Source organism: Camelus dromedarius, chromosome 4 (genome assembly GCF_036321535.1).
Source record: "Camelus dromedarius isolate mCamDro1 chromosome 4, mCamDro1.pat, whole genome shotgun sequence".
NCBI lineage: Eukaryota > Metazoa > Chordata > Mammalia > Artiodactyla > Camelidae > Camelus > Camelus dromedarius.
Window position 1 is genome coordinate 98,089,538 of NC_087439.1, and position 24,304 is coordinate 98,113,841.

General features: G+C 48.7%; 1 protein-coding gene across 2 annotated transcripts in view; it reads left to right on the forward strand.

Annotated features, from left to right (window-relative positions):
- SEPTIN2 (septin 2) overlaps nt 1-24,304 on the forward strand; it is a 28,730-nt gene that overhangs the window by 645 nt on the left and 3,781 nt on the right. For both annotated transcript variants that reach the window (XM_010988480.3, XM_031452622.2), the window contains exons 2-12: nt 6,457-6,490; nt 7,869-7,989; nt 14,202-14,288; nt 15,046-15,169; nt 15,778-15,912; nt 16,066-16,183; nt 18,745-18,846; nt 19,219-19,364; nt 20,677-20,760; nt 21,790-21,847; nt 23,176-23,278. In XM_010988480.3, the coding sequence (XP_010986782.3) occupies nt 6,482-6,490; nt 7,869-7,989; nt 14,202-14,288; nt 15,046-15,169; nt 15,778-15,912; nt 16,066-16,183; nt 18,745-18,846; nt 19,219-19,364; nt 20,677-20,760; nt 21,790-21,847; nt 23,176-23,277 (1,086 nt within the window). In that variant the 5' untranslated portion in view covers nt 6,457-6,481 and the 3' untranslated portion in view covers nt 23,278. The remainder of the gene's footprint in view (nt 1-6,456; nt 6,491-7,868; nt 7,990-14,201; nt 14,289-15,045; nt 15,170-15,777; nt 15,913-16,065; nt 16,184-18,744; nt 18,847-19,218; nt 19,365-20,676; nt 20,761-21,789; nt 21,848-23,175; nt 23,279-24,304) is intronic.

The window sequence follows — 24,304 nt, forward strand, 5'->3', positions numbered from 1 at the left end:
GGCGCGAGCTGTGGGCCGACGCAGAGGGGCGAGGGCCCGCTTGAGGCGGCGGTCCGCCCGCTCCGGGGGGCACGCGGGCCAGGCCGCTCGCACGGTGTGGGGGAGGGGCGGCCGGTCCGGGACCCCTGGTCCTCCTCTCCGCCGCCACCCCCTACCCCCGCCCCTCCCGGAGCTCTCCCCGGCTCTCCTCCGCTCACCTCGGCCCTTCGGGCCGGGGTCCGCAGGCTTCCCCTCCGCCTCCCCTCCCCCGCCCCGCCCCCGCGAGCTCGGGCGGAGGCGGCGGGGCGTGTCCTGGGAGAGCCCGAGTGACTCCTAGCTCGCCCTGTGAGGACTGCGTGGAGCAGTGTCAGTAATGGGCCTGGGGCGCCGAACGCGGTGGTGATCGTGGTCGAGGAGGAAAGTGTAGGTCTATATAAGGCTGTATAAATGGCGCGTTTTCGGGTGCGACCATCCCTTGTCGCCCTGACGTGGGCCATTCCGCCCCACCAGCTCCCGGCCGAGAGTTATTACCCTCGGGAAGTGCTTGCTGCTTGGTTCCTCTGCAGCCCTCCCTGACGGCAGATAAAACGGGAAAGCAGAGGAGGCCCCGGCCTGTGCAGGGCCGAATCCAGAGAACGGAGCTGGGGAGGGGCCCCACTCCCACCGCGGCCTGTGATGGGGCCGACCTGTGGCTACCGTTAGTCTCAAGTGACTCCCGGAACCCCCAAGACCTTTACTTTTCCGGCTTCAATTTTTGTCAGTACCACCCCCCCATTTGTCTGTCTTTCCTCCGCACGTGGACACATGACCCAACCACGCTGAATTTTTAGTTCAGACCGCTGTGGTCTCTCACCTTTGGCTTTGGTCCAAAGCCTGCCTTCTGTGTGGAACCCAGTTTTCTCTCCACCTTTCGCTTGCCGAGTACTGGCTCTTTTGTTCAGGACTCGGCCCAGGTTAGATTTCTTCCCCCCGAATTAGGTGTCCGCCTGATGTGAGCCTCTGTTCTGTGTGGTAGTTGTTCTCTAGACCTGATTAGTCCTGGGGTGGGGCGCTTGTGAATTGGCTTAATCTTATTGCCTAGCTGGCTACCAACACGTAGTAGGTGTTCAAGTATTTCTTGAAGGACGGAAATCAGTGTCATACCTCAGGGTCAATTTAATACTGCAGAGCAGCCTTGCTGCGGTAGAGAGAGATGTGTGATGGCCCAGGGGTCATGCAGGCTGCTCTTCTGGGATTTGTAGTTGATGTTCGTGGTTTTTGTTTTTGGTAGCTCCCAGCCGTGTCCTCACTCACAGTGAACCACGGCAGTGACTCCTTGGCTATAAGGTTTTCTTCCGTTTTCCATCCTGGTCTCTGACTGAGGGCTGCAGCTCAGGGTAGAGACAAGGGCTTTTCAGTCGGGTCAGATTTGTGCCCTGACTGCTCTTGAACTAGCAGGGCGGCCCAGAGAAACGGCGACGGGGTGGGTGGGAACCTCCCTCTGTCATCTTCTTAAATGTGATTCAGGTCCCTTTATATGCCCACTTCTAAAGACAAACTATGGGAAAAGGAAGAGTTCTTTTTGATTTTTCCCCAGAGAGAAGGGGTCACCAAAACTCATTAGGCAGCAGGATTGGGGTGAAGCCAATTATATATCCTTATGTATCACTTTTTGTGCTGATGGTGACATTGTCACTGCAGAAAACTCACTGTATCTCAGATGCTGCCACCAGTACCGTTGAGGGTGTCTGTGGTGTGCTGTACCTGTTCCTCACATCCAGGGACTCTGAGTGCCAGGTGCTCCAAGGGCCCTGGATAAGGGCCTCTTGCCCCTCTGGGTCCTACACTGCAGAGTTGTTTTGTGTGTGTAAATACAAGAATAACATGTAAATGAATGGGGGTTATGAGGACAACTAACATACTTACATGCCATTAGTGAAGTAAGTTTATGTTACTAAGGATCCAGTTTTATCTATCTTCATCTTTTGTTTTGGAGAAGTTGATTTCTTCTGTGTGGGTTGAGGGTAGTATTGCTCTGTGGAAGGAGGAGGCCATGAGACAAGGAGAAGACACTTTTAAACAGTTTCTAATACCTAGAATGAGGACAACCTGAAAGTGTGTATTTTTCATTTGCCCAAATTTCTGAGGTTTGGGAATCCGATCTGCATCCAAGATTTAAATTAATCACAGTGCTTGTCATGTTGTGTTGCTGGATCATGGCTTTTCTCACTGAAAACAAGGCCTTTCTGAAGTGCAACGTTCCTTTTTCAACTTTCACTCTTTAATTTGTTAATAACTTATTAATCAGTTAATAACTTAAACTGTTGGAAAACCATAGTGGATCCTAATTGTATTTTGGGGGAAAAAATCCTAAGTATGAAAGAAATAGGATGTGGCAAGAGAAACTTGGTAAAGTTAAACCAAAGTTGAAGTGAGTGTCTTTTAAGAATTTATATCCTGTTACAATAATAGGATTCTCCATTTTCCCTTATGTGTGCATCACATTAGATCTCAAGTGGGATGAAAGTTACAGGGAGGAGTGAATGTGCCCTTCTCCCCTATGGACACCCCCAGTCCCAACTGAACAGGGTAGGGGCGCAAGGTTCAGGACTGTCGGGGTGCTCAGGTGATGTTGGATGGAGCACAGTCGGCCCAGGGCTCCGTGAGGAGTGGTCGCACCAGAGAGACCTCGGTGCTAGTCCTGTGCCCTGCTGGGTTGGTTGAAATCAGATGCGTATCTGGTAAGACAGGAGCTGCTCCTTGTTTCTGTCCTGAGACTCACTGCAATGTCAGGATCTTATTTGGAGCCTGATTTGAATGAATGAGAACGACAAAAGAGAAATATGAACACTGAATGTTTTGATATGTTAGAGGACTGTTGTCAGTTTTCCTTACGATAATGATTTATCACTTTTAGTCCTTATCTTTAGAAATGTTTTCTGGTATTCATCGTCAGGGACTGGCGGCAGTGGCTGAGGGGATTTTTGAAGCAGTGTTGGTGCTGGGTTGGTTATTGTTGAACCTGGATGATAGGTGGTGCATGGGGGTTTTGTTCTGCTTTTGTACACGTTTAGAATTTTTCATTGTCGTAATGGGCATCCCTGCCCATTTAGTGATAGTAATTCAAACAACTTAGCATTCCGTTGTTTAGAGAATAGCATTTGCCATTGGTTTTAGGAAATAGCCTGAATTATATTATAAAGCAGTTTTCTTATTTAGTGTTTTTATTAGAGTTGGTTGCTGAATTTTATCATGTACATCTTCAGCATCTATTCGTGTATAGTTTTCTCCTTTAACTTGAGTTAGCAGCTTGTATTGATAGATGCTTTGGGTACATTTCTGGTATTTAATTGCAAGCAAGTATTTCATTGAGAATTTTCGCGTTTGTAATTCACAAGTGAGGTTGACTTACAGCCAGCCAACTTGCTTGCTTCTCCATGTGGGTTTGTAGGTGAATTGTGCTGTCTTCATAAAATAAATTGGAGTGCTTTCACTTTTTCTGTAGTAGCTTAAGTGACCTTGGTGTTACCTATTCTGGGTACCTATTTCGACTCTAATTCTGTCCCATCTTGCTCCCTTTTTCATTCGTAACTCTTTATTCAGCTGTTCCATGGTGTTTGCTGTAGGCAGGTTTTCAGTTCTGGATTTCACGGTGGTAATTTACAGTGTCCAGGAAATCATCCATTTCTCCCAGATTTTCAAGTTTGTGGCCGTCTTGATAAATGTGGTTGCCTGTGCCTGTGATTATATCTTCTTTTCTGTATTTGCTCTTTTTTCCTTAGTGGAACTTGTGAGGAATTTGTTTCAAAGATACAGCTTTTGGATTTATGTACCCTTTATTGAGTTACTTTCTGTTTCTTTATGTTCAGTGTGCCTCAATAGTGAAAATATGTAAAAGCCACATTTTCATCTGAGTCTGTGTGGCTTGTACTGTGTCCTTTCCCAGAGCTTTCTGGGCAGCTTGTGGTTTTGCTCCTTGATCCAAGAGTTATCCTGGAATGTTGTAAATAACTTAGGTTATTTTTTATCTTTTTTCCCCTTTAGTTTTAACAGATCATGATTTGAGAACACTGGCTTAAAAGTATGTTAAAATTTGGGTAGTTTCTTTACAGCAGTTACATGATAATGAAAATTTTTAATCTTTAACTGCTTTTCTATATTCTACTGATGCAAGATTTTCCATATGTGTTAATTCAGATTCTCTGGTGGTGGCGGTGCTCAGTCCTCCTCTGGCCTCGCTGGTACTGTCCGCTGAATCTGTCCAGTTCTGAGAGAAGCTATTAAAGCCTCCCACGCAAATTGTACTTTTTTCAAGTTCACCTTGTATTTTTCCTAGTCTTTGTTCTGTGTATTTATCTGCTGTAAGTATTCATGGATGCAGGTTTATAAATGTATTATCTTTGTAATTGTTCCTTTTATCATGACCACATTTCCTTAAATCCTACCTTGGTTGGTAGTAACAATGTCTCTGATTCTCTGTTTGCGCTAGCTTGGTATCTCTTAGCCTGTCCCTTTGTTTTCAACATTTTGGGGGCAACTTTGTTTTAAGCACATTTCTTCCACATAACATATAGCTGGTTTTCTGGTGCATCCCTGCTGCTGCACCCCGCCATCTCTTCTTATGAGAGAATTTGTTTCTTTCCCATTTACACTGATAACTGGTATTCTTGAATTTTTCTTGTTTCTTTTCCATATTTTTTGCTGCTTTGATAAAGTTGCTGTTCCATATTTTTCTCCTAATTTGTAAGTAAAGTTTCTAATGGCTACATTTCCTTTTCTTTCATAGTCAGATACTTACCTCTTTATTGTTTGAAGACAAGGTGTCAGCTGCTGCTTCTGCCACAACCATCTGTATTCCAAGTGTCTGCTCCCTTCTCCCTTTTGAAAATTTTACTTCTCTGCTTTCACTCCTGCCCAGAAATCTTAGGTTTTGCTGAGGACGTTTAGTATTTTAAATTTTGGACTATAAATAATATTATCCTAGGATGTCCCTTCTCTTCACGAGACCTTAATTCACTCCTGTGAAATGCACCTTAATGCACAATCCCAGATAGACTGGTCTTTGCTCTTCTCAGGAAAGTTTTCCTCTGTTACTGCTACTCTCTTTTTTCACCATCTGTCCCTTTTACCTTCACTTTCTGTTAACAAGGCAGATTTCCTCCATTGTCTCTCGAGGTCATCTTATACCCATGGTTTCCTTCCCTGTTGTTCTTGTGCACTGAGATTTCTTACATCTGGTTTTCCAAGTCACATTTCAAGTCTCAACTGACTTTTCATTCAATTCAACTACCAAAGTCTGAGATTGAAAATCATTGTTTTTAGATCCAGAAAGTTTTCTTTGTTTTAAATAATACACTTGCATCTTCATCATGGTGATGTTACTTTCTTGGTTCAAATGATTGTCTTTCTCCTTCTGCACCTTGCCTGTTAAGCTCTTCTTGGAGGCAGGAAAATGAGGGCACACACACAAGGAACCCCGTCACCTTAGCCCTGAGGTCCTCGCCCCCGGAGCTCTGCTCCCACGGTCTTCCGAGATCCATGCTGTTCTTTTCCTACCTTTCTGGTTCTCCCAGTTCATCTTGCTTCTCTTGCCTGGCATCCCTACTTTCCTGTGAGCTTGCCTTAATTCTGCTTCCTTGTCCTAAGCGTTTTGGACTCTCGAGATGGAGCTTACCTGTCTCCTCCGTCAGCAGTAGTCCTTCCTCTGCACTTTCTGCTCGCCCTAAGTAATGAGCGTTGTAGCAAGAAGCCATTCACAGGGTCCTCTTCCTCTTCCCCTCTTCTGCCGGACAGATGAGAGTAAAGGGCCCTGGAAGGGGAGCCAGGACCATAACCCTTACCTTCTGTGCCGTGCTATCTCATCTTAACCTTGGTTGGACATTTCCATTCAAAAAGGAAACCTGGGGTGTGCAGTCTTCAGGAATGTTACAGCCTCAGGGAAATGGGGAAGCAAGAAGGTGAAAGCAGCTTTCTGAGAAGTTCCTCAGCACCAGGAGGAGTCACAGAGGCACCCGCCTTGACTTTGTCCTTTCCCCCTGGACGTGGTTCACAGGGCTGGCTCTGTGTGCCCAGCATCCAAATCCAGTCCCTGGCGCTGGGGTTCTCCAGCAGGTGGCAGGCTGCCTCACAGACACCCTTCCTGAAAAGCTGAGGGTTTCCAGAGAAAAAAGGAAATGAGAAATTCCGGAGGTTGTGGAAATTTATGTTGTTCTCCTATTGTGTATCTAGTGCCTGACATATAATCAGTACTAGAAAAGGTACTGCTGAGGGTATGGAATGAATGTGTGTGTGTGTGGGGGGGTTGATTTCAGTAGCTTAATTTTTATGTCTAATTTATCTTCATAATAAGAGGTGATCATTTCATCATTTCTGGGGCAGTATTTGATGTAATGAGAAGCTGAGTGAAACAAGCTAATGATGCCTCGCGTGCGAGTCTTTTTACTTGTTGATTCATGTGTGTACACATATCGATACATACGTGTGTTTTCTTCTAAACAGATTGACGACACTTCATTCACTAAAGATGTCGAAGGTAAGAGATCACACTTTGTCATGTGTCTGCACCATAAGGAGAAACTGCTTTGTGTTTTCAGACTGTTTATAGTCCAGAGTTATATGATTTATTATTTTTAATACAACTGATATGTTTGATTCATTAAGACAAAAGAGTTCTAATTTAATTGTCGTTCTAAAAGCTGTGAGCTTTCTTTTTTCAGATTTCTAATTTCTTGTTTCTGAAAACATTAATGATAATCCATTTAGCCTCCTTGGCTCATTCCCAACAGACCGATCAAATAATAATTTAAAAATTCTAACAGTTGATCAAGATGAAACAAATGGAGCTCTCAGACGTGATACATTGGCCTATGTCAGCTCTTGCAAATTAGCCTAGAGCCCTGAGAGGAATTCATTCTAGAAGACATGCTGAGATAGGCAGAATTTATGGTTAAAATTGCAAGATTATTATTTCCCTTTGCCTTTTATTTTAAAATCTTTGAGTGTTTGTTACTATGATGCAGAGTCATCGTAGTTTTTGTGTGGAACTTTTGATAAGCAAAAAAGAAAATAAAAATTAGCCACAATTTTGTTATTGAGAAATAACCGCTAGTAACACTCTGTGAACATTCTTTTTACACCTGTGTGTGTGCTTGTGAATATACGTTTACAAAAGGAAATCCTAAAGGAAATGCTGTTTTATACCTTGTCTTCACGTCTGATGAATCTGCTGTGTCTTTTTCAGTTCCCTCCCATGTTGAGCTCAGCGCTGCCTGGCTCCATGGCTTCCCTGCATCGGCTTGGCGCCCCCGCTATGACTCCTCCTGTCAGGCGTCAGGCGTCTGTCTCGGAGAGCGGCTGACCGCCAGCTGTGGCCCTTTTCCCACTCTCCATCTCCCTTCTCCTGGTCTTTGAAGCTGGATGCTCAGCATCACGCCCCTTGGTTGCCTGCCTCACCTTCGTGGGGCTCGGTTCCTTGGAGCTGGGAATTCAGCTGGAGACAGGGCTTTTTCCGGCTATTTTCCCAAATGCACCACTTCTGATACCTGAAGTCTATTTTTAGAAGCTATTCTTTAGCTGAATTTGTTGGCTGGAACCACTGTCAGCTGTGGCTTTGCTTTGTAAAGTTGACTGAATTTTCTTTAGCTCTATAAACAGTTTCTCAAGTCAGAATTTGACGTAAGTGAATTGAAGATTCATCTTCTGTGTTGCTTCATTGCTTAACAGGAATGTTATTTTAGGTCAGCATATAGGCATGAAATGATACTGAATGGGTTTTTCTTCTTTTTATAAATGCTTTTAAGTTAATACCATCAATTTTCTGATAGAAATGACTCTGGATCTATGTTTGGCACAGTATCTTACAAGCAACTAATAAGGTGTGTGTTCTTTTTTTGTGTGAAATACTATTTTAGCAACAACCAACTCAGTTTATAAATCCAGAAACTCCGGGCTATGTTGGATTTGCAAATCTTCCCAATCAAGTTCACCGAAAATCAGTGAAAAAAGGTTTTGAGTTCACACTGATGGTGGTCGGTAAGAAATTAACTCAAGTTTATTAAATTTGTAATTATCTCCCCTTCCCAATCGGTAGATTGTAATAGCATGACCTGTAAAGTCAAAGGGAAAATTCCTTTGTTGGCAGAATCAAATAACTTAGGAATTTAGTGGGGGAAATTCTTTAGAAAATTTTGCTGAAGAGCAAAGTTGTAACTTCTGTCATTTCCTTATTCATATGTTGTGAAAGTTTTACTCATTGTGACAGCCAGCCTCTGAAGTGGCCCCAAGTGTTCCTTACCTCCTGGGATTCACGACACTTTCTGGTCCCTCCCACACTGAGTAGGGCTTCCTGTTTAGCCAGCAGGACACTGCAGAAATGTGTGACGTCGTGACTGGGTCACAGAACCTAGCGGCTGCGCCTTGCCTTGTCTTGAATCAGTTACTCTGGGGGACACTCAGGCAGCCTCCCAGAGCATCCCACAAGGCAGGGAGCTGCGGCCCGTCCCAGAAATGCCGTCTGAGCCCAGGGAAGCTGATGCTGCCATCCTGGCTGATGGGCTGTTACCGCAGGACTGGCCCTCACACCACAGCCACCCACCTGAGACACTCCCGAACTCCTGGCCCAGAAATCTGTCAGGCAATAAATGTTTGTTGTTGGTTTAGGCCTCTGAGTTTTACAATAATTTGTTACACTTTAAAAATGACTTGTTTATTTAATATTAATAAAAAATAACTCAAGGTTCTTCAGTGGGTTTATTTCAAGCAAGGAACAGTCCTTGCTGCATAAGTTTTAAGCGTGATTTCTTCAAGTCTTTTGAAATGGAGTGATTACCTGAAATTATTTTCTGTTACACCAGGTATATTTTATCATGGACTGTAGCATGCACGTGTTTCAGCATGTCCATGACCAGCTTAACTTGATGAACTGTTAATTCAGATCACATTTTCATTCTCAATAACCACAGAATTCTCAAAAACGATGAGGTAGCTGTGAGAGGAGCTTGATGGGCTGGTCGTGTGTGCGAGGACAGGTGGTTGTTTCTTGGGGCGAGTAGTGGACAGATCTGAGGTGGGAGGGACTGTAGGGCCCTTGGTCCAGAGAAGTGCATGGAGACAGGTTTTAGGGGCACAGTTACATGATGGTGGTGGCACAGGTGGAAAAGAGACGTGCAGTGCAGCCTAGCGCCTGGCTGCTTGGCTTTAGAGGATTCAAGACCAACCACTTCTACTTCTGGCATGATGGGATAGCTCAGGGTTGGCAGACTCTTTCTGTAAGGATTGGGCAGTAAACACTTCAGGCTTTGGGAGCCAGGCAGCCTCTGGTGCAGTTGTTCAGCCCCACAGGCGTCGGGGGAGATGGCCCGGACAGCACGCCTGTGGACAAGCACAGCTGTTCCAGCAAGGCGGTTTGTTCACAAGGTTGCAGGTAGATTTGCCAGGGCTCCATAGTTTGCCGAACCCTGAAGTAACTATACCAGACTGGTCTTCCTGGTGTGAGTAACTGGAAGGCTGGTCAAAATGTATGAAGCAGTTCTCTTAGGACATTGAACAGGCAATGCAGGACTTTGGTCCTTGAGAGAAGGGATCAAATTATATGAACTGTAAAGTCATTCCAGCTTTCTGCCGCCTGCCTGCCCTTGCCCCAGGGAGGGTAAATCAAGCAGAGCACCTGGTCTCAGTGGAAGAATGGGGTCACAGCTCAAGGAAGCTGAGGTAATGAACCTGTGGTAGTGAGGCAGAGCTCCCAGGAAGACAGAGGGCTCCACGGACCTCCCCTGGGGTCCCTCTGGCACCACGGCTGACACTCACCTTGTGGGCAGGGTAAGCTTCCGTGGATCTGGGCAGAGTGTAGCCAGCAGGAGACAGAGTCGAACTGGAGGCTGCACAGAACTGGGAAGTTGGAGTGGAGTCAGGAGATGCCGGAATTCCAACCAAGCAGGGGGACGTCCTGCTGAACACCCATGGCATTCAGTAAAGTCCATGTGGAGGAGCTCACAAACAAGCCTTGAAAGGATCAAGCTCACTTACAAATAAATTAAGTACTGGCCAGGATAAATCCCATCACTCACTGAAGACAGACATCAAAATCCAGACATTTATAGTGTAAGAGTCACAATATTGAACTTCCAGTAAAAAGTTCCTAGATATGCAAAGAGGAAACAAAAAAACGTGGCCCATAACCAGGAGAGAAATCAGGCAGTAAAAACAGGTCAGAAATGACAGATGATAGGATTGGCAGACCTGACTTAGCTGTTCTAAATGTGCTTCTGTGCTTAAAAGGGAAATACGAAGGTGAAGAAGTAAATGGAAGATTTTTAGAAAGGAGGAAAATGGAACTTCTAGAGATTAAAAAAGTATATCCAACACCTGAGATGAAACATTTCCTAGTGGGCCCAACAGCAAGTTATACTGCAGAAGACAAGGGTCAACAGAACGCATCCAAACTAAAACAGATACCAGGCAGAATAAGTCTAGACAACAGCGGATAGGTGGAAACCACTGGCGAACAGAAAAATCTTACAGGTAGCCGGAAAAAAAGAAAACCAGATCACACACAGAGGACCAAAGGTAAAAAAGACCACTGGCTTCTCACCAGGAAGAACGTAAGCCGTGTGGAATGAAAGTACTGAGAGTACAAAACCATCAGCCTCAGGTTCTGTGTTCATCAAAAATAATCTTTAAAATGAGGATTAAAAAGAGAAGATGAAATAAAGACATTTTCAGATAAATAAGCTGAACTAATTTATCAGTGTCAGACCTACACCATAAGAAAGACTAAATGAGCGTCTTCACGTTTGCAGAGAAGGGGAAGCACTGGAAATGGGAGATGTGTTGGCAAATACAAGATTTTTTCTTGCCTCTTAAATGTCTTTCAAAGGGAACTGACGATAACTGACACTGAGCAAGGAGAGCACGAGGGCGGGGGGGGGGGTTGCTGCTGTGAACCCCACACGCTGCTCCCCAGGGGCAGAGCCCTGCTGGAAGCGCAGCTGCCGAGCTAGCAGCCACTGGAGGAAATAAAGATTTGGCTGAAAGCCAGTAGCTTTGGTAAAGTAGAATATGAAAGAGTGTTTTGTCCAGAATAAGCAGGGGAATGAAGCAGTGGGGAGTGGGCAGCAGGGGGCAGACGTGCGCACAGCAGCGAGTGGTCTTAGGTACGTGGGCAGCACGAGGCACAAGTGAATGGCAGGTGTCATCAGGCTGGAGGAGGAGAAAGTTTCAGTGAGAGGCACAGATGAGGTAAACTCAAAGGATGGGACATTGCCCTGCAGGCCCCCGTCCTGGGAAAGCTGAAGTGGCTGCGTGAGCATTGAGTGCACTTGAGGTCACCCCCCTGAGCCTCCCGCAGGTGCAGGACCTGTGCTGGAGCGAGAAGGTGTCTGTCCAGGGCCATGTCCTGCCATGCGCGCCTCACAGCTGCTCTGCGATGGCTTGGTGTGCAGCCTGCTGGGAGACAGAGAACTCTGTAGGAACCGGATTTTAACACTCCTTGCTGTAACTCACGAAACAGAACCAGTAATGTTGTAGAATATTTAAATTCGGTCACACAGCATGGCCAGTTGACAGAACACTGCTGAGCAGCGGGAAAATGCCTGCTCTTTTCAGGTGCTTGTGGAACATTCACCGGAGATGCCCGGCGTGGTGCGAGGATCTGGCCAGGCATCACCCTGTTGCTAACGGCAAGAAAAGGAGACTCGTTCCTCGTGAGATGGACATGGACATCTTCATGAGGTTGTGGCCAGTCTTGCAATATGTAAAGAAGCTTGACACAGTTAGTTGTGCTGTAATGCGCTGTATGTGTGTTTCTGCAGAATCACGCAGCTAAAACCACTGGCTTGTGGGGAACATAGGGGCGCAACACCCAGAACCTTCCTCAGCAGCACGTTTGCTTAGGAAAAATGGGCCTCGGAGAAACTGCAGCACACCTAGCTTGGGGCAGACTTCTGAAGAAATAGGAAATTTCACACCTTTGGGCAACAAATTGCAAGGAATTTTTAAATCACAAGTAAGTTGTTAGACATCAAGGAAGGCAGTCAGGTGGCAGGTTGTCTGTGAGAACATGAAGACGGTGCTGCCGAGGGTCTAGTCAGGTGGTGGTGGTTGGTGACGGCTTCGCCAAGCAGGTGGAAGCTCCACGTGTCAGTAAAGCAAGATAAAAAATGTAGAGTTTATTGCCAAGTGTGCTTCCTGGTAGAAAGTCCACAGGATGGTTAGGACTTGTGCCAAATTCACAAGAGGGTTACAGAGCAAGCACCAAGAACTCTAGAACTAAGCTAGGAAAGTGAAAACCGACCTCCAAGCAAAATGACTGGCGTGCTTGGCTCACTGGTGGGGTGTGTTACAGGTTTTCCTTCCTGAGGGCACGGGAGCCTGCAGTGGTGGCGGCTGTAGGCTGTGGGGCCTGTCATTCCCTTGTCTGGAGTGCTCTGCTTCCTCCCGGCCTCCCGGCTCAAGACAGAAGTCTGAACAGAAGGGCCGACCACTCAGACTGCTGGCCTCGGGCCTTCTGCACGGCCTCCTGGCAGCCTGGTGGGGTTCGGGCTGCTGGGCATCTGCACCTCTGGTGCCTGCTGCAGGGCGTCTTCCTGGTGGTGGAAACACAAGCCGTATTATCAGCTCCAAATGCCTCCCACCCCGTTCCGTCTTCACTGGTACTGCTTTGAAAGGGTAACAGGTAATTAAGATCACGGACCCCAGGATGTCTTGTGTTGAAATTTCCCGATGGTGATGGATTTACACTGGTCCACACCTCTTCTTGTTTCCCCCAATTGAGAACCTTCGGGATGGAGATGTTTGCGAAAGCAGAACAGAGCAAAGCCATGTGCGCTCAGAGATGCAGCCTGAGCGTGGCATCAGGTTCTGAGTTAGCAGATGATTTGCAGATGTGACCTGAAAGCTATTCCAAGTGAGATAATCACTTCTGCCCTTGAATGAAGATTCAGAGTCTGGAATCAGCCATCTCTATCAGACACCTTTGCTCGGCCGTCTTCTGGGCTCGGTCCTGTTTCAGCTTTATTGTCCACAGTTCCTCATTCGTGACAGAGTGGCTTTGTCTGTGACCTTCCCCACTGGATTGCAAGGTTCCACAGGAGCAGGGAGTTACCTGTCCTCTTCTCTGCCGTGTCCCTGCACCTATCTGTGCCAGGCGCTCAGGGGACTTGGCACATGCTGGTGAAGTCACCTGCAGGTGCACTCAGGAGTGCACAGGGCATTGCTTTACAGTTTGTTAGAAGGGACAGTATGTGCTTAGTCACGTTTTTACTCTGACATTTGGACGTGCAACGTGTGATTCTGGTTTTTTCCTTCTAACATTCCTTTTCATCTGTGAATGTTGCAGTGTAACTAAAATGCAGCCCTAATTTTGTATGTCTGCAAATTTCAGGTTCAGTCTTTTGTTGTTGATTTTCCCAGAGGTAATGATTTTTAAAACAGATGTGTGCTCCTTCCACATGCTGTGCAGGACTCGGGGGAGGGGTCAAACCAAGATGCCCAGGGAACGGTCTGGGACGGAGTTCAGAAGCACTTTTCCAAGCAGAGCTAAGCCTTAGATGATGACCTGCAGTAAAGTGGTGGAATCTCTTCATGTTTCCTTTGAATATAAATTTTAGTTATGGTATTTTGTATCTTCTTTGAACTTCATGTAATCAGAACACATAGTTAACGGTGGTTGAAGGGCGATTTTTGATCCATTAAGTGCTTGTGTGAATGTGTGAATTGGCCATGTTGTACTCAGCCAGGTGAGCAGGAGAGCCGTCTGACACAAGGTGGTTGCCGGTGAGGGGGGTGTGACAGGAAGGGGGTGTGACAGAGGGAACTGCAGAGTGAAGTGCACCAGGGGGTCGTCCTATCCCCTTTCCTGTTCCCTGTCCCCACGGCTCAGGCAGCTGGAGAGCCATTGACATTGCTGGATTAGGAGTATGTTCAGTTTTCTGAAAATGTAATGCATTTAAAAATGAGCAGAACCCATAGTTGAAAACCCACTTTGCGTTCTACTCATCAAAAGACCCACCTCTGAAGTCTATTCTACATACATGGGAAAGGGTAAGGCTGTGTTTCTGGTCTCACGGTAACCAGTTCTGAAGTCTCACAGATCTGGATTCCCATCCAGACCCTGCTGCTCCGACGGCACTCTGACCTGGAACAGACGGGAGAGTTGAGCCGAGTCTGTGGTGGTTGAGGGCTCAGAGTGACATGAGGGCCCTGGTCCCACGGACGGCCCCCTGACAGCCTTTCCCTCTCATCTCAAGGTGAATCCGGCCTCGGAAAATCGACTCTCATAAACAGCTTATTCCTGACTGATCTCTATCCAGAAAGAGTCATCCCTGGAGCCGCAGGTATGGGGTATGCCGCCCTGTCCCACTGCAGCTGCATTGAAAGCTGCTGGGAGCGCTCCGTGGCCTCGTGCTGCGCACGTGTGTGTTGGCTTCGGGCCCGAGGAAGCACCACTGGGGCAGGAAGGGTGTGCCCCTGATGCCCCCGTCCTGGCTGTGGGCTCTGGCCCTGTGCCGTGACCCAAGCTCTCTAGACTCGTCCTCTTTGTCTGTGACGTGTGGCGGTTCTGCCTGTGTTACCTGTTTGATGGGGTATCGGGTGAAAATGTTCTCGCTCGGGAGAAAAATCTGTGTACGTGGAAGACTGCCGTGGGAAAGGGTGTTGTCTGACCCTTTATCTAGAGGGGGTGGGGGATGGATCGTCCAGCACAGACCTCGGGAGGCTGTTGTGTGAGCGAGCTGTGCGCACAGCCTGCCGGGCACCCGGGCCCTGCCCAGGACTGCAGCCCTTTGGCAGTAGTTTTGAATTCAGGTTTTAAATGAATCCGGGAATTGTTTTCTTTGTCTCAGGAACAGAAATGGTCGTCTTCAGTATTGGCCTTTTACCCTCCCAGGCCCCTCTAACCTTAGCTGCAGGGTCTCCCTTGCCGACCCGGGGCTGTCTCCACAGTCGTCGTGCTCCCTTCTGAGAGCCGGTCTCAGAGGCGGACGGGAGCTTCTGAGTCATTTGTTTAATGATGAGTCACCAAGAGGGGACTTCTGTCTGCGACCTGACTCAGTTTCAAGATACGCTCTCTTACAAAGTTTGCTTCTTTTTTAGAAAAAATTGAAAGGACCGTCCAAATTGAGGCTTCGACCGTTGAGATTGAGGAGCGAGGTGTGAAGCTACGCCTGACGGTGGTGGACACGCCGGGCTACGGGGACGCCATCAACTGCAGGGACTGGTACGTGCGTGGGGCCGCAGGGCCCGCCGGGCCGCAGGCCTGGTGTGAACAAAACCCTGGACTAGGAGCCTTGGCCAGTGGACAAGGCGCTGCAGTGCAGCCCCCCCTTTCTGTGTTTGAGGAGCTGAGGTCTCCTAAGGACTCACTGAGGGCTTGGCGTCTGTGAGGGGCTGCTGTTGGCAACATTCACACAAACGAGGAAGTCAAGGAGCCGAATACCCGCGCAGTCTGTCCTGCTCTGTGCCAAGAACACAGACTCTCCTGGGCCTGAGGCGGCCAACAGTGTCCGCTTCCCAGCCCAGTGCACCTGGTTTCCACACGTGATCTGCTCCCGCCCCCAGCCCCAGCCCCTCTGCTCTGTCCTCAGTCAGCGCAGCCTCTTTGTAACCTGTTCCATTCAGACATCACTTAGAGGAGATCGTTTTCGACACCATTTCCAAAAACCTTTGTCTTGCCAAACCTAGGGTCAGCTTTCTGTTCCTGCCTTACTAATAAAGTGCTGAGTTTTATTTGGTAGGGAGGCAAGGGCTGGAAAAACTCATTTAGCCTTGGAAGCTAGGGGCTTCCTGCCGCCCGTGTCCCAGACTGTGAGTGTGTGTCTCCACCAGCTTTAAGACCATCATCTCCTACGTGGACGAGCAGTTTGAGCGCTATCTGCACGACGAGAGTGGCTTGAACAGACGGCACATCGTGGACAACAGGGTGCACTGCTGCTTCTACTTCGTCTCGCCCTTCGGGCACGGGTCAGCACACCCTCCCTGGAAACCCATTGTGCACAGTAGGATCTTGTCTGCTGTGTGCAGTCCCAGCTTCCCCAGCTGCACCGTTCAATGAAAGAAAAGACTCCTCCCTGATCTCTCCCTGAATATGCGATGCTTTTCTCAAATTACTTTTAGACTTAAGCCCTTGGACGTGGCGTTTATGAAGGCGATACACAACAAGGTGAACATCGTGCCTGTCATCGCAAAAGCCGACACGCTCACCCTGAAGGAGCGGGAGCGCCTGAAGAAGAGGGTGAGCGTTGGCCCTGTGGGGGCGGGGGGACAGGGACAGGGGACAGGGGACAGGGGAGCGTGCGGGGCCTGCAGGGGAGATGGTTTGGGGGAGTGTGTTGGGCCTGCAGCAGGGGACAGAGGACCAGGGGATGGGGGAGCACGTGGGGCCTGCATGGGGAGTCTGGGTGCTTTTGCACCCACATCTGACATTTACCTGTAGTTTTTAATATCATGCTTTCATGAAGGTTTCACGTGTGGCTTTCTTTCTTGTGTTCCTGGCCGTTAGGGGTCCCTGCTTACTCGCATGTTCCAGAAGTTTAGGGCAGTGCCTGACACAGAGGAGGCCCCCTCAGGTCTGTGCTGTCAGCACTGAGTACACCGCCTTCTCACAACTGCGTAGTCAGACAGAGCCTCAGAAAGGAAACATGCACACTTCAACCTTTGAAAGATGGCTGCATCCACCTCGGAGCTGTGTGACAGTTGGTGTCCCCAGAGCAGTGTGTGAGCGTGTGCTTCTCCCCTGGGGGAGGGTTCTGGATGTGCCACCGGTTTCTGTAAGGCATCTCCCTTCGAGAAAGGGAGACGGCACCGTTCCGGTTTGCCCTTGCCCGCTGGCTGGTGCGAGCTGCCTGTCACGCAGCTGGAGGTGAAGCCTGCTGAGAAGCGTGCTCCACTTTGTTGTGTCTTTTGACTCCTAGATACTCTTATGTTTTTAGACACTGGCTGTCATGTTGTAGGTGGTTTCACAGAGCTTGACTTCGTGTGTTCATGTTTTTCCTGCTGTCTTCTGTCGTAGCAGAGTTTCAGATTGTATATACCCGTGTTTAGCCTTTTCCTTTCTTATCTCAAGTGCCTGCCAGATTTCTAGGAAATATTCAGGCCCTTGGAGGGGCCCCCGAAAGCTTAGGTGTTTTTATGCTTGACAGCATTTCAGCAGTTTGCGCTGAAGGGGTCTTCACCTTTTATAGGCAGTCAGGTTTGACTTGGGACAGGCAGGAGGGGAGGCTGTCAGGTTGGCATCTCTGGTTGTGTAGCCCAGATTCTTCGGGCTGAGCTCAGAGTCTGAAACGAGTGGAACCCTTTTTATCCCTCCTCCTTGTCTGGTTCTCCCGCCGGCCTGTAATGTGCTTCTCCTGCCTCGTCTGGGGAGCCTCCCGCGGCACCCTGTCCACCTGTCCTCGGGTGTCATCGTAAACCTCCTGGCGTGACCCACCCTCCCCTGGCTTCCATGTGCAGCTGCTCAGTCAGCCTGGGCCTCCCCAGCAGGGCTTGCTGTGCTTCCTGAAGAGGTTCTTCTGCCTGTTTACCACCTTCCTATCTCCTGACCCCTGAATGTCCGTGTGACTTAATGTTACTTTGTTCACACCGCCTCCTGTGACTTCTGCTTTTCTCTTCAGAGAACCTCACTTCTCTTTCACGCGGATTTGTGTGCGTACACGGGAGTCCTCTCAGCCTGCCTGCCTGTAAATGGTCCCACAGTTCTTGCAGTCACCCAAACTGAGAAGCATATAATTACTTTCGGTCATTACTTGCGTCCTCCTCTCTTCCAGCTCTAAACAGCTTACTGCTGAGCTCCCTCAGACCTGTGCTTGTCCCTCTTGCTGGGGTCCGCGGGGTGGTCGTAGGCGGGAACAGAGCAGGCAGAGCGGGTTCTTGCTCACTGCTCAGCTTCTCCTGCATCTCACTTAGGAACCAGCAACCGTGAGCCAGCTGACCGTCAGCTTGTGAGGTGGAGGATGCGGGAGGAAGGCCTTTCCTTGAACCCTGACTTAGTGCAGGCTGTGACTTCATCCTAGATCTTTGACCACACAGGGCCCTTAAGGAGGAACAGATCTGGGAGCACGTTGAAAGTAGGGGTGTTTCCTGCTGGCTTGGCTTGAAGGCCCAGGTTCTGGGGGAGGGTAAGCAGAGGCCCAGCCTGCCTGGAGCACCCGAGTGCAGGGGAGTTGGGGGCTGGGGTTTAGTTGGCTGACTGGTGAGTGACCGCTGCCTTCGGCTCCAGCCCAGGTTTTCTCTCCCTCTGGGCTGCTCTGCAGGGCTGACAGCTCAGGGTGTGCGGTTACACTGCTGGCCACGTCCTGCCTGTCGTCCAGATCCGTAGACCCCTTGCTGACGTTCAGGGAACGGTTGTTAGGGAACCAGTCGTTCTTCCATCTCATCCAACTAGATAGACGTCTTAGGTTCCAGCCAGCCTGGACCTTTTGTTAGTCCCAAGATGCGAGCCGGGCTCCCTCCCCTCCGCGCCTTGGGCGCATGTCCCTCCTCTCCCTGGAAGGCTCCCTCCTGAGGCTGGTAGTGGTGTGGTTTCCTTTGAGCCGCTGACCTGGCGCCGTCCATAGTCTGCTGCTTTGTACGTCGAAGGTGAGGGTGCGACGTTATTGTTCTGGGCAGAGGACCCTTCAGAGTGCAGGCATGAGTACCTTTTTGGCAGTTAACAAAATCATTTGATAATGGTTATGATCCATTTGATTCTTTATTGACATTTGGGTAATTCTGACATATTTCTAATGTGATGAGTTGGACCTGACTGAAATGGTATGCAGTTTGCTAAGACTGCTCCTGGTTTGGTCATTCTTTCAGATTCTGGATGAAATTGAAGAACATAACATCAAAATCTATCACTTACCTGATGCAGAGTCAGATGAAGATGAAGATTTTAAAGAGCAGACTAGACTTCTTAAGGTAGGAACTTTGTCTCCAAGTGCCCAGGGTAATAACTCCTGCTTCCTGTTGTTGGTGCGTTTAAAATGGAAGGAGTTGGCAGAGAGCCAAGTCCTGGAAGGACAACCTCTGCAGCTGGTTAGGTTTGGTTTTAATAGTGTTTTTGCTTTAAATGTGTTTTACCGTAGCTGTCACCTAAGGCTTAGAAGTCTTGCTGGAGGTTTAATTTGTTTTCATGCATTTTGACCCATGTGGAAGATACCTGCCACGCGCGAGAGAAGTGTGTGCCATTCGCTTTCCGAGAAAGCCTTGTCGCCAGCAGCAGTGTGCTCAGTTGGTGCTCACGTCCCTGTGTTCATGGAGAACATGGGGCTTCCCTGCGTGTCTTTCTAGGCCAGTATCCCGTTTTCTGTGGTTGGATCCAATCAGTTGATTGAAGCCAAAGGCAAGAAGGTCAGAGGCCGTCTCTACCCCTGGGGCGTCGTGGAGGTGGAGAACCCAGAGCACAACGACTTTCTGAAGCTGAGGACCATGCTCATGTAAGGTGCACGTGCGTCCCGGCCGGGCTGCCAGGCGTGGCCGTGACCTCTGACCTTGTGTGCCCCCGCTGCAGCTGTCACTGCCTGGTGCACCTGGGCCTGGAGCTCAGTAGGCTCTCCCTCCTAATCTCAGAGCCCCTTCTGATGCCAACAGACTTGAGACCTAAACAGTGGGGTGACCACACCAAACATGGGACACCCCTTGCTCTGGGCAGGAAATGGTCAGATTCCTGCTGGGGCCACAAGCTCCTTCTCCAGCCCAGCTGAAATGCGTCCCCATGCCAGTCAGCCTCAGTCTCACGTGGAGGGCCCCAGTTAGCCTTGAGAGGCTCCGCTGGTTCTTAGCAACTAGTACCAGACCACAAAGATAGACTTCTTTCCTTGAAAAAAAAAGTTTTACCTTTAGCAACATACGCACATGCATTGCTGTTGCTCTTGCATAAAGAGCCTTAAAAAGTACATTGCTAAAATCTAGTACCTCTTTAATCAGAAGAGTTCAAAGAATAGCCAGTCCGGATAAATTTTGAGTAACTGAAAATTGCTGTATATGCCACAGAGGTCTCACTTGGTTCAGGAATTTTTAGTGAGTTAAAGTCACTAAGAATACCATTAAAGTTAACCATTCAAGTTGTGTCAGTGTGATCCAGTCACCACGTAAGAGGTGAAAGTTTGCCATGGTCCTCCAGGGCGGCCAGGCCATCTGGTCTCGTCCCGGAGCCGGAGGCTGTGGAGGCCAGAAGTGGGGCTGCAGTGTCGGCCGAAGGAGCTGCCCCTTTGCCATCGCTGTCTGCTGCCCAGACCCCGAGTGGGCAGGCATGTTACTCATTCTCCAGTGCTTAAGTATTTGAACAAGCCGGGCCATCTTTTGTAAGATGATTAGAAGATTCAGAGTTATGTTTCTGCTTCATCCAGAACATTAATACTTCATTTCATGGTTTTCTCCACAGAGTAGGCTAATCAGCTCTTTCTGATACAAATGTTAAGCTTGAGAAGTCATGAACATTTGAATCACGTTTTCCACATGCTCTTTTAGAAAAGGGTGTTCTCTTTCAGATATTGTTTATCTAAAAAATCTTCTAAAACCATCAGCATGTGCACCTGTCAGTGGTGACGGCCCAGGCAGGTGTGTCTGTGCGTTGCTGGTTGCGTTAGCACAGAGGGGTGCTCCTCCGTAGGGTTTGCGCAGCCTCGCTACCCCGTCCCTTTGTGCATGTTTACTGGGCGGCGGGGGGGTTAGTTGCTGTGTTCTCTGGGGTCCGGAATGGGTGGACGTGTGGGCATGGCTCAGCCCAGGCACCCTCTTCTCTTGCAGCACCCACATGCAGGATCTCCAGGAGGTGACCCAGGACCTTCACTATGAGAACTTCCGGTCCGAGAGGCTCAAAAGAGGCGGCAGGTCGTTGCCCCAAGTCACACTGACCCCCCTGGTCCATGTTGTGTCATCCAAGTCGTGCTGTCCCCTCCTCTTGGTGTCCAGTTATCGGTGACGCTGAGCACTGCCATTTGGTTTCCCACTCAGAAGTTATCACAGGATACTTGCTGCTCATTTAATCAGATAGGCTCACTCGCTCTTTGTTTTTTTTGCCTGCTAAAAGGTAGCTCAAATCATCTGAACATCAGGAGCCCCTCTAGATGGAAAGACCTGGGTACTTTCTCAAGGGCGTCACTCGGCAAGCGAGGACAGACTCCTCACCTGTTGTTAAGAAACTAGTGCCAAGCCAAGGGTGAACAGCCACCCTCACACACCTTTTTTTTAATCATCCTAACTAATAGGTTTTTATTTGAGATCTGTATCTTGTGACCTGATTTGTGTCTGAAAAACGACACCTCAGCGTAGGGAGTTACTTTCTTTAATTAACTAGTAAGTGCTATACATTGTTTGTAAAAAGAATTAGTGTGTTGTAGCTCATTGAAATATTCACAATGTTTAGATTGGGTGGATTTATACGTACATGAGATACACTTTCAGGTCCGTGTTACTGTGTTATTAATTTGGGGACCAGACACTAAGAGGATGTAGAGGCAGTGAGGAGGTCCCACTCGAGGAAGCCAGCAGGCCGCAGCACCAGGACAGCTTGGGAGGGGCCGTGGCACTGACCTCTGCCTGGTTGCTCAGACCCTGTTCCTTCACCCAGAAAAGAGCCTTCTTCAGATAATAGTGTACCGTCTTCTGGCGTAGATAAAGATGAAGCCCCCCCCCCCCCCCCCCCCGCTTAGAATAAGGAAAATGTCTTGAATTTTGTTTGGTGGTCCTTTTTTTTTCCATTCTTATTCATTCATGTTTTAATCAGATAAATGATAAACATATGTAATTTTAAATAGATGCATTCTCAGAAGTGTAAAATGAAATTTTCCTTAGGGTATCTGTCAGAAATAACCAACTACATCTGTCGCAATGTTACAATTGTAATTTCTTTCAACTCAGAAAAGTGGAAAATGAGGACATGAATAAAGACCAGATCCTGCTGGAAAAGGAAGCCGAGGTAAGTGGGAAAGGAGCTTTGTAAATCTTTGCCCCTGAAGCTGTTACGCCAGAAGTAGTTGCAGGTGGTCTTACTGCAGCCCTGCCTGTTCGCCTGCGAGGGGGCGCCCTGCACGGCACTGGCGGTGCCCGTCGTGCGCCACGGCACGCTTGTGAGCACAGGTGTGTGCGGCTCTCCTTCTGCCGTCTCACTTACTCTCCAGTGGCAATGTAGTGGGGAAAGTTGGAAATGGAATTTAGTAACATGACGTTTTTGTAAAATGTTTACCAGTCAGTCGTTTTCCTGTCCATAGACAATGAAAGTACAGTGAAGACACTTCCATTCACCATCGTTAACAAAAATTTAACAAGAGGCACGTAGGACTTACACAGGAGAAGAAACTTTTCTGCTGAAAACTTCTTCAAAAGTGTGAATAAACAGTTTTTAGGTAGGACGCTCAATGCGGGGATTGCAGTCCTGAGTTAGTGCAACTCCAGCAGAGTTGTGTTCGCCGAGTTCTTTTTTTTAGGGGAGAGCTTGATAAAAGAATTTCATTTGTTTTGAAGACTAAGCATGGGAAATACAGGAAGCTCTGTAAACAGCAGACCCACAGGAAGAGGCTAGCTGTACTGGCTGAGAAACGTCGAAGTGGTCATCCAGAGTGTGGTACAGGCGTGGCAGGCTGATTAAATACAGGTCTGGAAATAGGTCACAAGTATGGAAGTGCTCTGTGGTCAGGCTGGCTCCAGGCTGGTGGGGAATCCAGGCCTGTGAGTAAATGATAACAGGACAGCCAGCCCTTTGAAAACAAAAATGAAACTCACTCCTTTGGCCAAATTAATTCACTATGGATCGAGTATTTAAATGTTAAAAACATAATCACAGAGTTACCTGAAGAAAATTTAGGTAAATATTTTACAGTCCTTGCCTGGAGGTCTTTCTAAACACACAGAAGCCATCACGATAGAAAAAACGGAGAGAGCAGGGGTGGACGTGACTGCTTGGATAACAGGGCCCTATTCTGCAGTTCCCGAGAGGCCAGACCAGACCTCTTCCATCCGCTCACACTCCCCAGCACTCCCCAGTGGGCGGTGGCCGTCTCCGTCCCACCCTATAGGTTAAAACACACCACGTTGTCTTTCTTATTTCTGTCTGTTGGTGCTGTTTATTTGAATTGCATGTTTTATCACTTGTTTGGTTTTTCTGTGGCGTGGTTGGTCCTTTTACTGATTTTTAAGAATCGTCAGTATACTAGCACATTGTCATGTTTTCGGAAACCTGGAGGCTGGAGCGCTAGAAATCCCAGAACACACACAGAGAACCAACAGCGTGTCCCGTCTTGTGTGCAGCTCCGCCGCATGCAGGAGATGATCGCGAGGATGCAGGCACAGATGCAGCTGCAGATGCAGGGCGGGGACGGCGACAGCGGGGCTCCCGGGCACCACGTGTGAGGTAATGGGAAAGCCCAGGACACGGGCTCCTTGGGTCTGAGTGATGCTCTGCATCTTGAACCACGTCGCTGGCCTTATAGGAGAGACTGCTGCTCTTAAAAAGGGAAGCTTCCCCACCCCCGTCGAGTACAGGGTTTTCTGTAAACGTGTTAACAGGCGTGATGGAAAGACCCAGTTTTTCTTTCCCCTGCAGGGAAAACGCAGCTGTTCGTTCCTGTGCGTTTCTTTCCTGTGTGTCTCTACTCTCACCAGACTTGTGGAGGCTTTCCCCCCACCGAGCAGTTCTCCCCAACACCAGCCGGGTCTGCAGTCTCGGCTCTGACACCACCCACCTGGTGATTGGGTCAGGTCCCACAGGTGAGGGGCGCGGTCCCGCAGGACTGCCTCTCACTGCAGATGCCAGTGTCTGGCCAAGGTGGTCACCTGTCCTTCAGACCAACCAGAGGTTCCCACATCCCCTCCTTGGGTTCAGAGCGGCTCCCGGAACTCAGAGGAACATTTTGCTTGCTGGGTTCCCAGGTTATGAAAGGATGTGATAAAGGACGCAGATGAGTAGTGGGTGGAGACCCATAGGGCGAGGTCGGGGGTCTTCAGTGCAGGAGTTTTTGTATGTCACCCTCTGGTACGCATGTGCTCCCCTCCCCAGCTCTCTGCACCCCTCCTTTGAAGTTTCGTGGCACTTCCTCATGTGGGGATGATCAGTCATGAACTCCACTCCCTGTTCCTCTCCCTTGCCTCCCTGGAGGCTGAAAATTACAAGCTTCTCATGGCCTGGTCTTTCCAGTGACCATCCCCCCACCCAGGAGCCCACCCAGGGTTCCCTCATTGGAACAGCAGATACTCCTCTTGCTCAACAGTTACAAAGGTTTCAGGAGCCCTGTGTCAGGAACAGAGGTCAGAGGTCAGAGGCCAAGCATTAGAACAGGAGGTGCCCCAGTGTTCCCATCACCCGAGAGGTTACCGGGCCTTCAGAGCTTTGTGCCAGCACCTGGGGTAGAGGCCAGTATCTGTTCTATTATCTCACAAC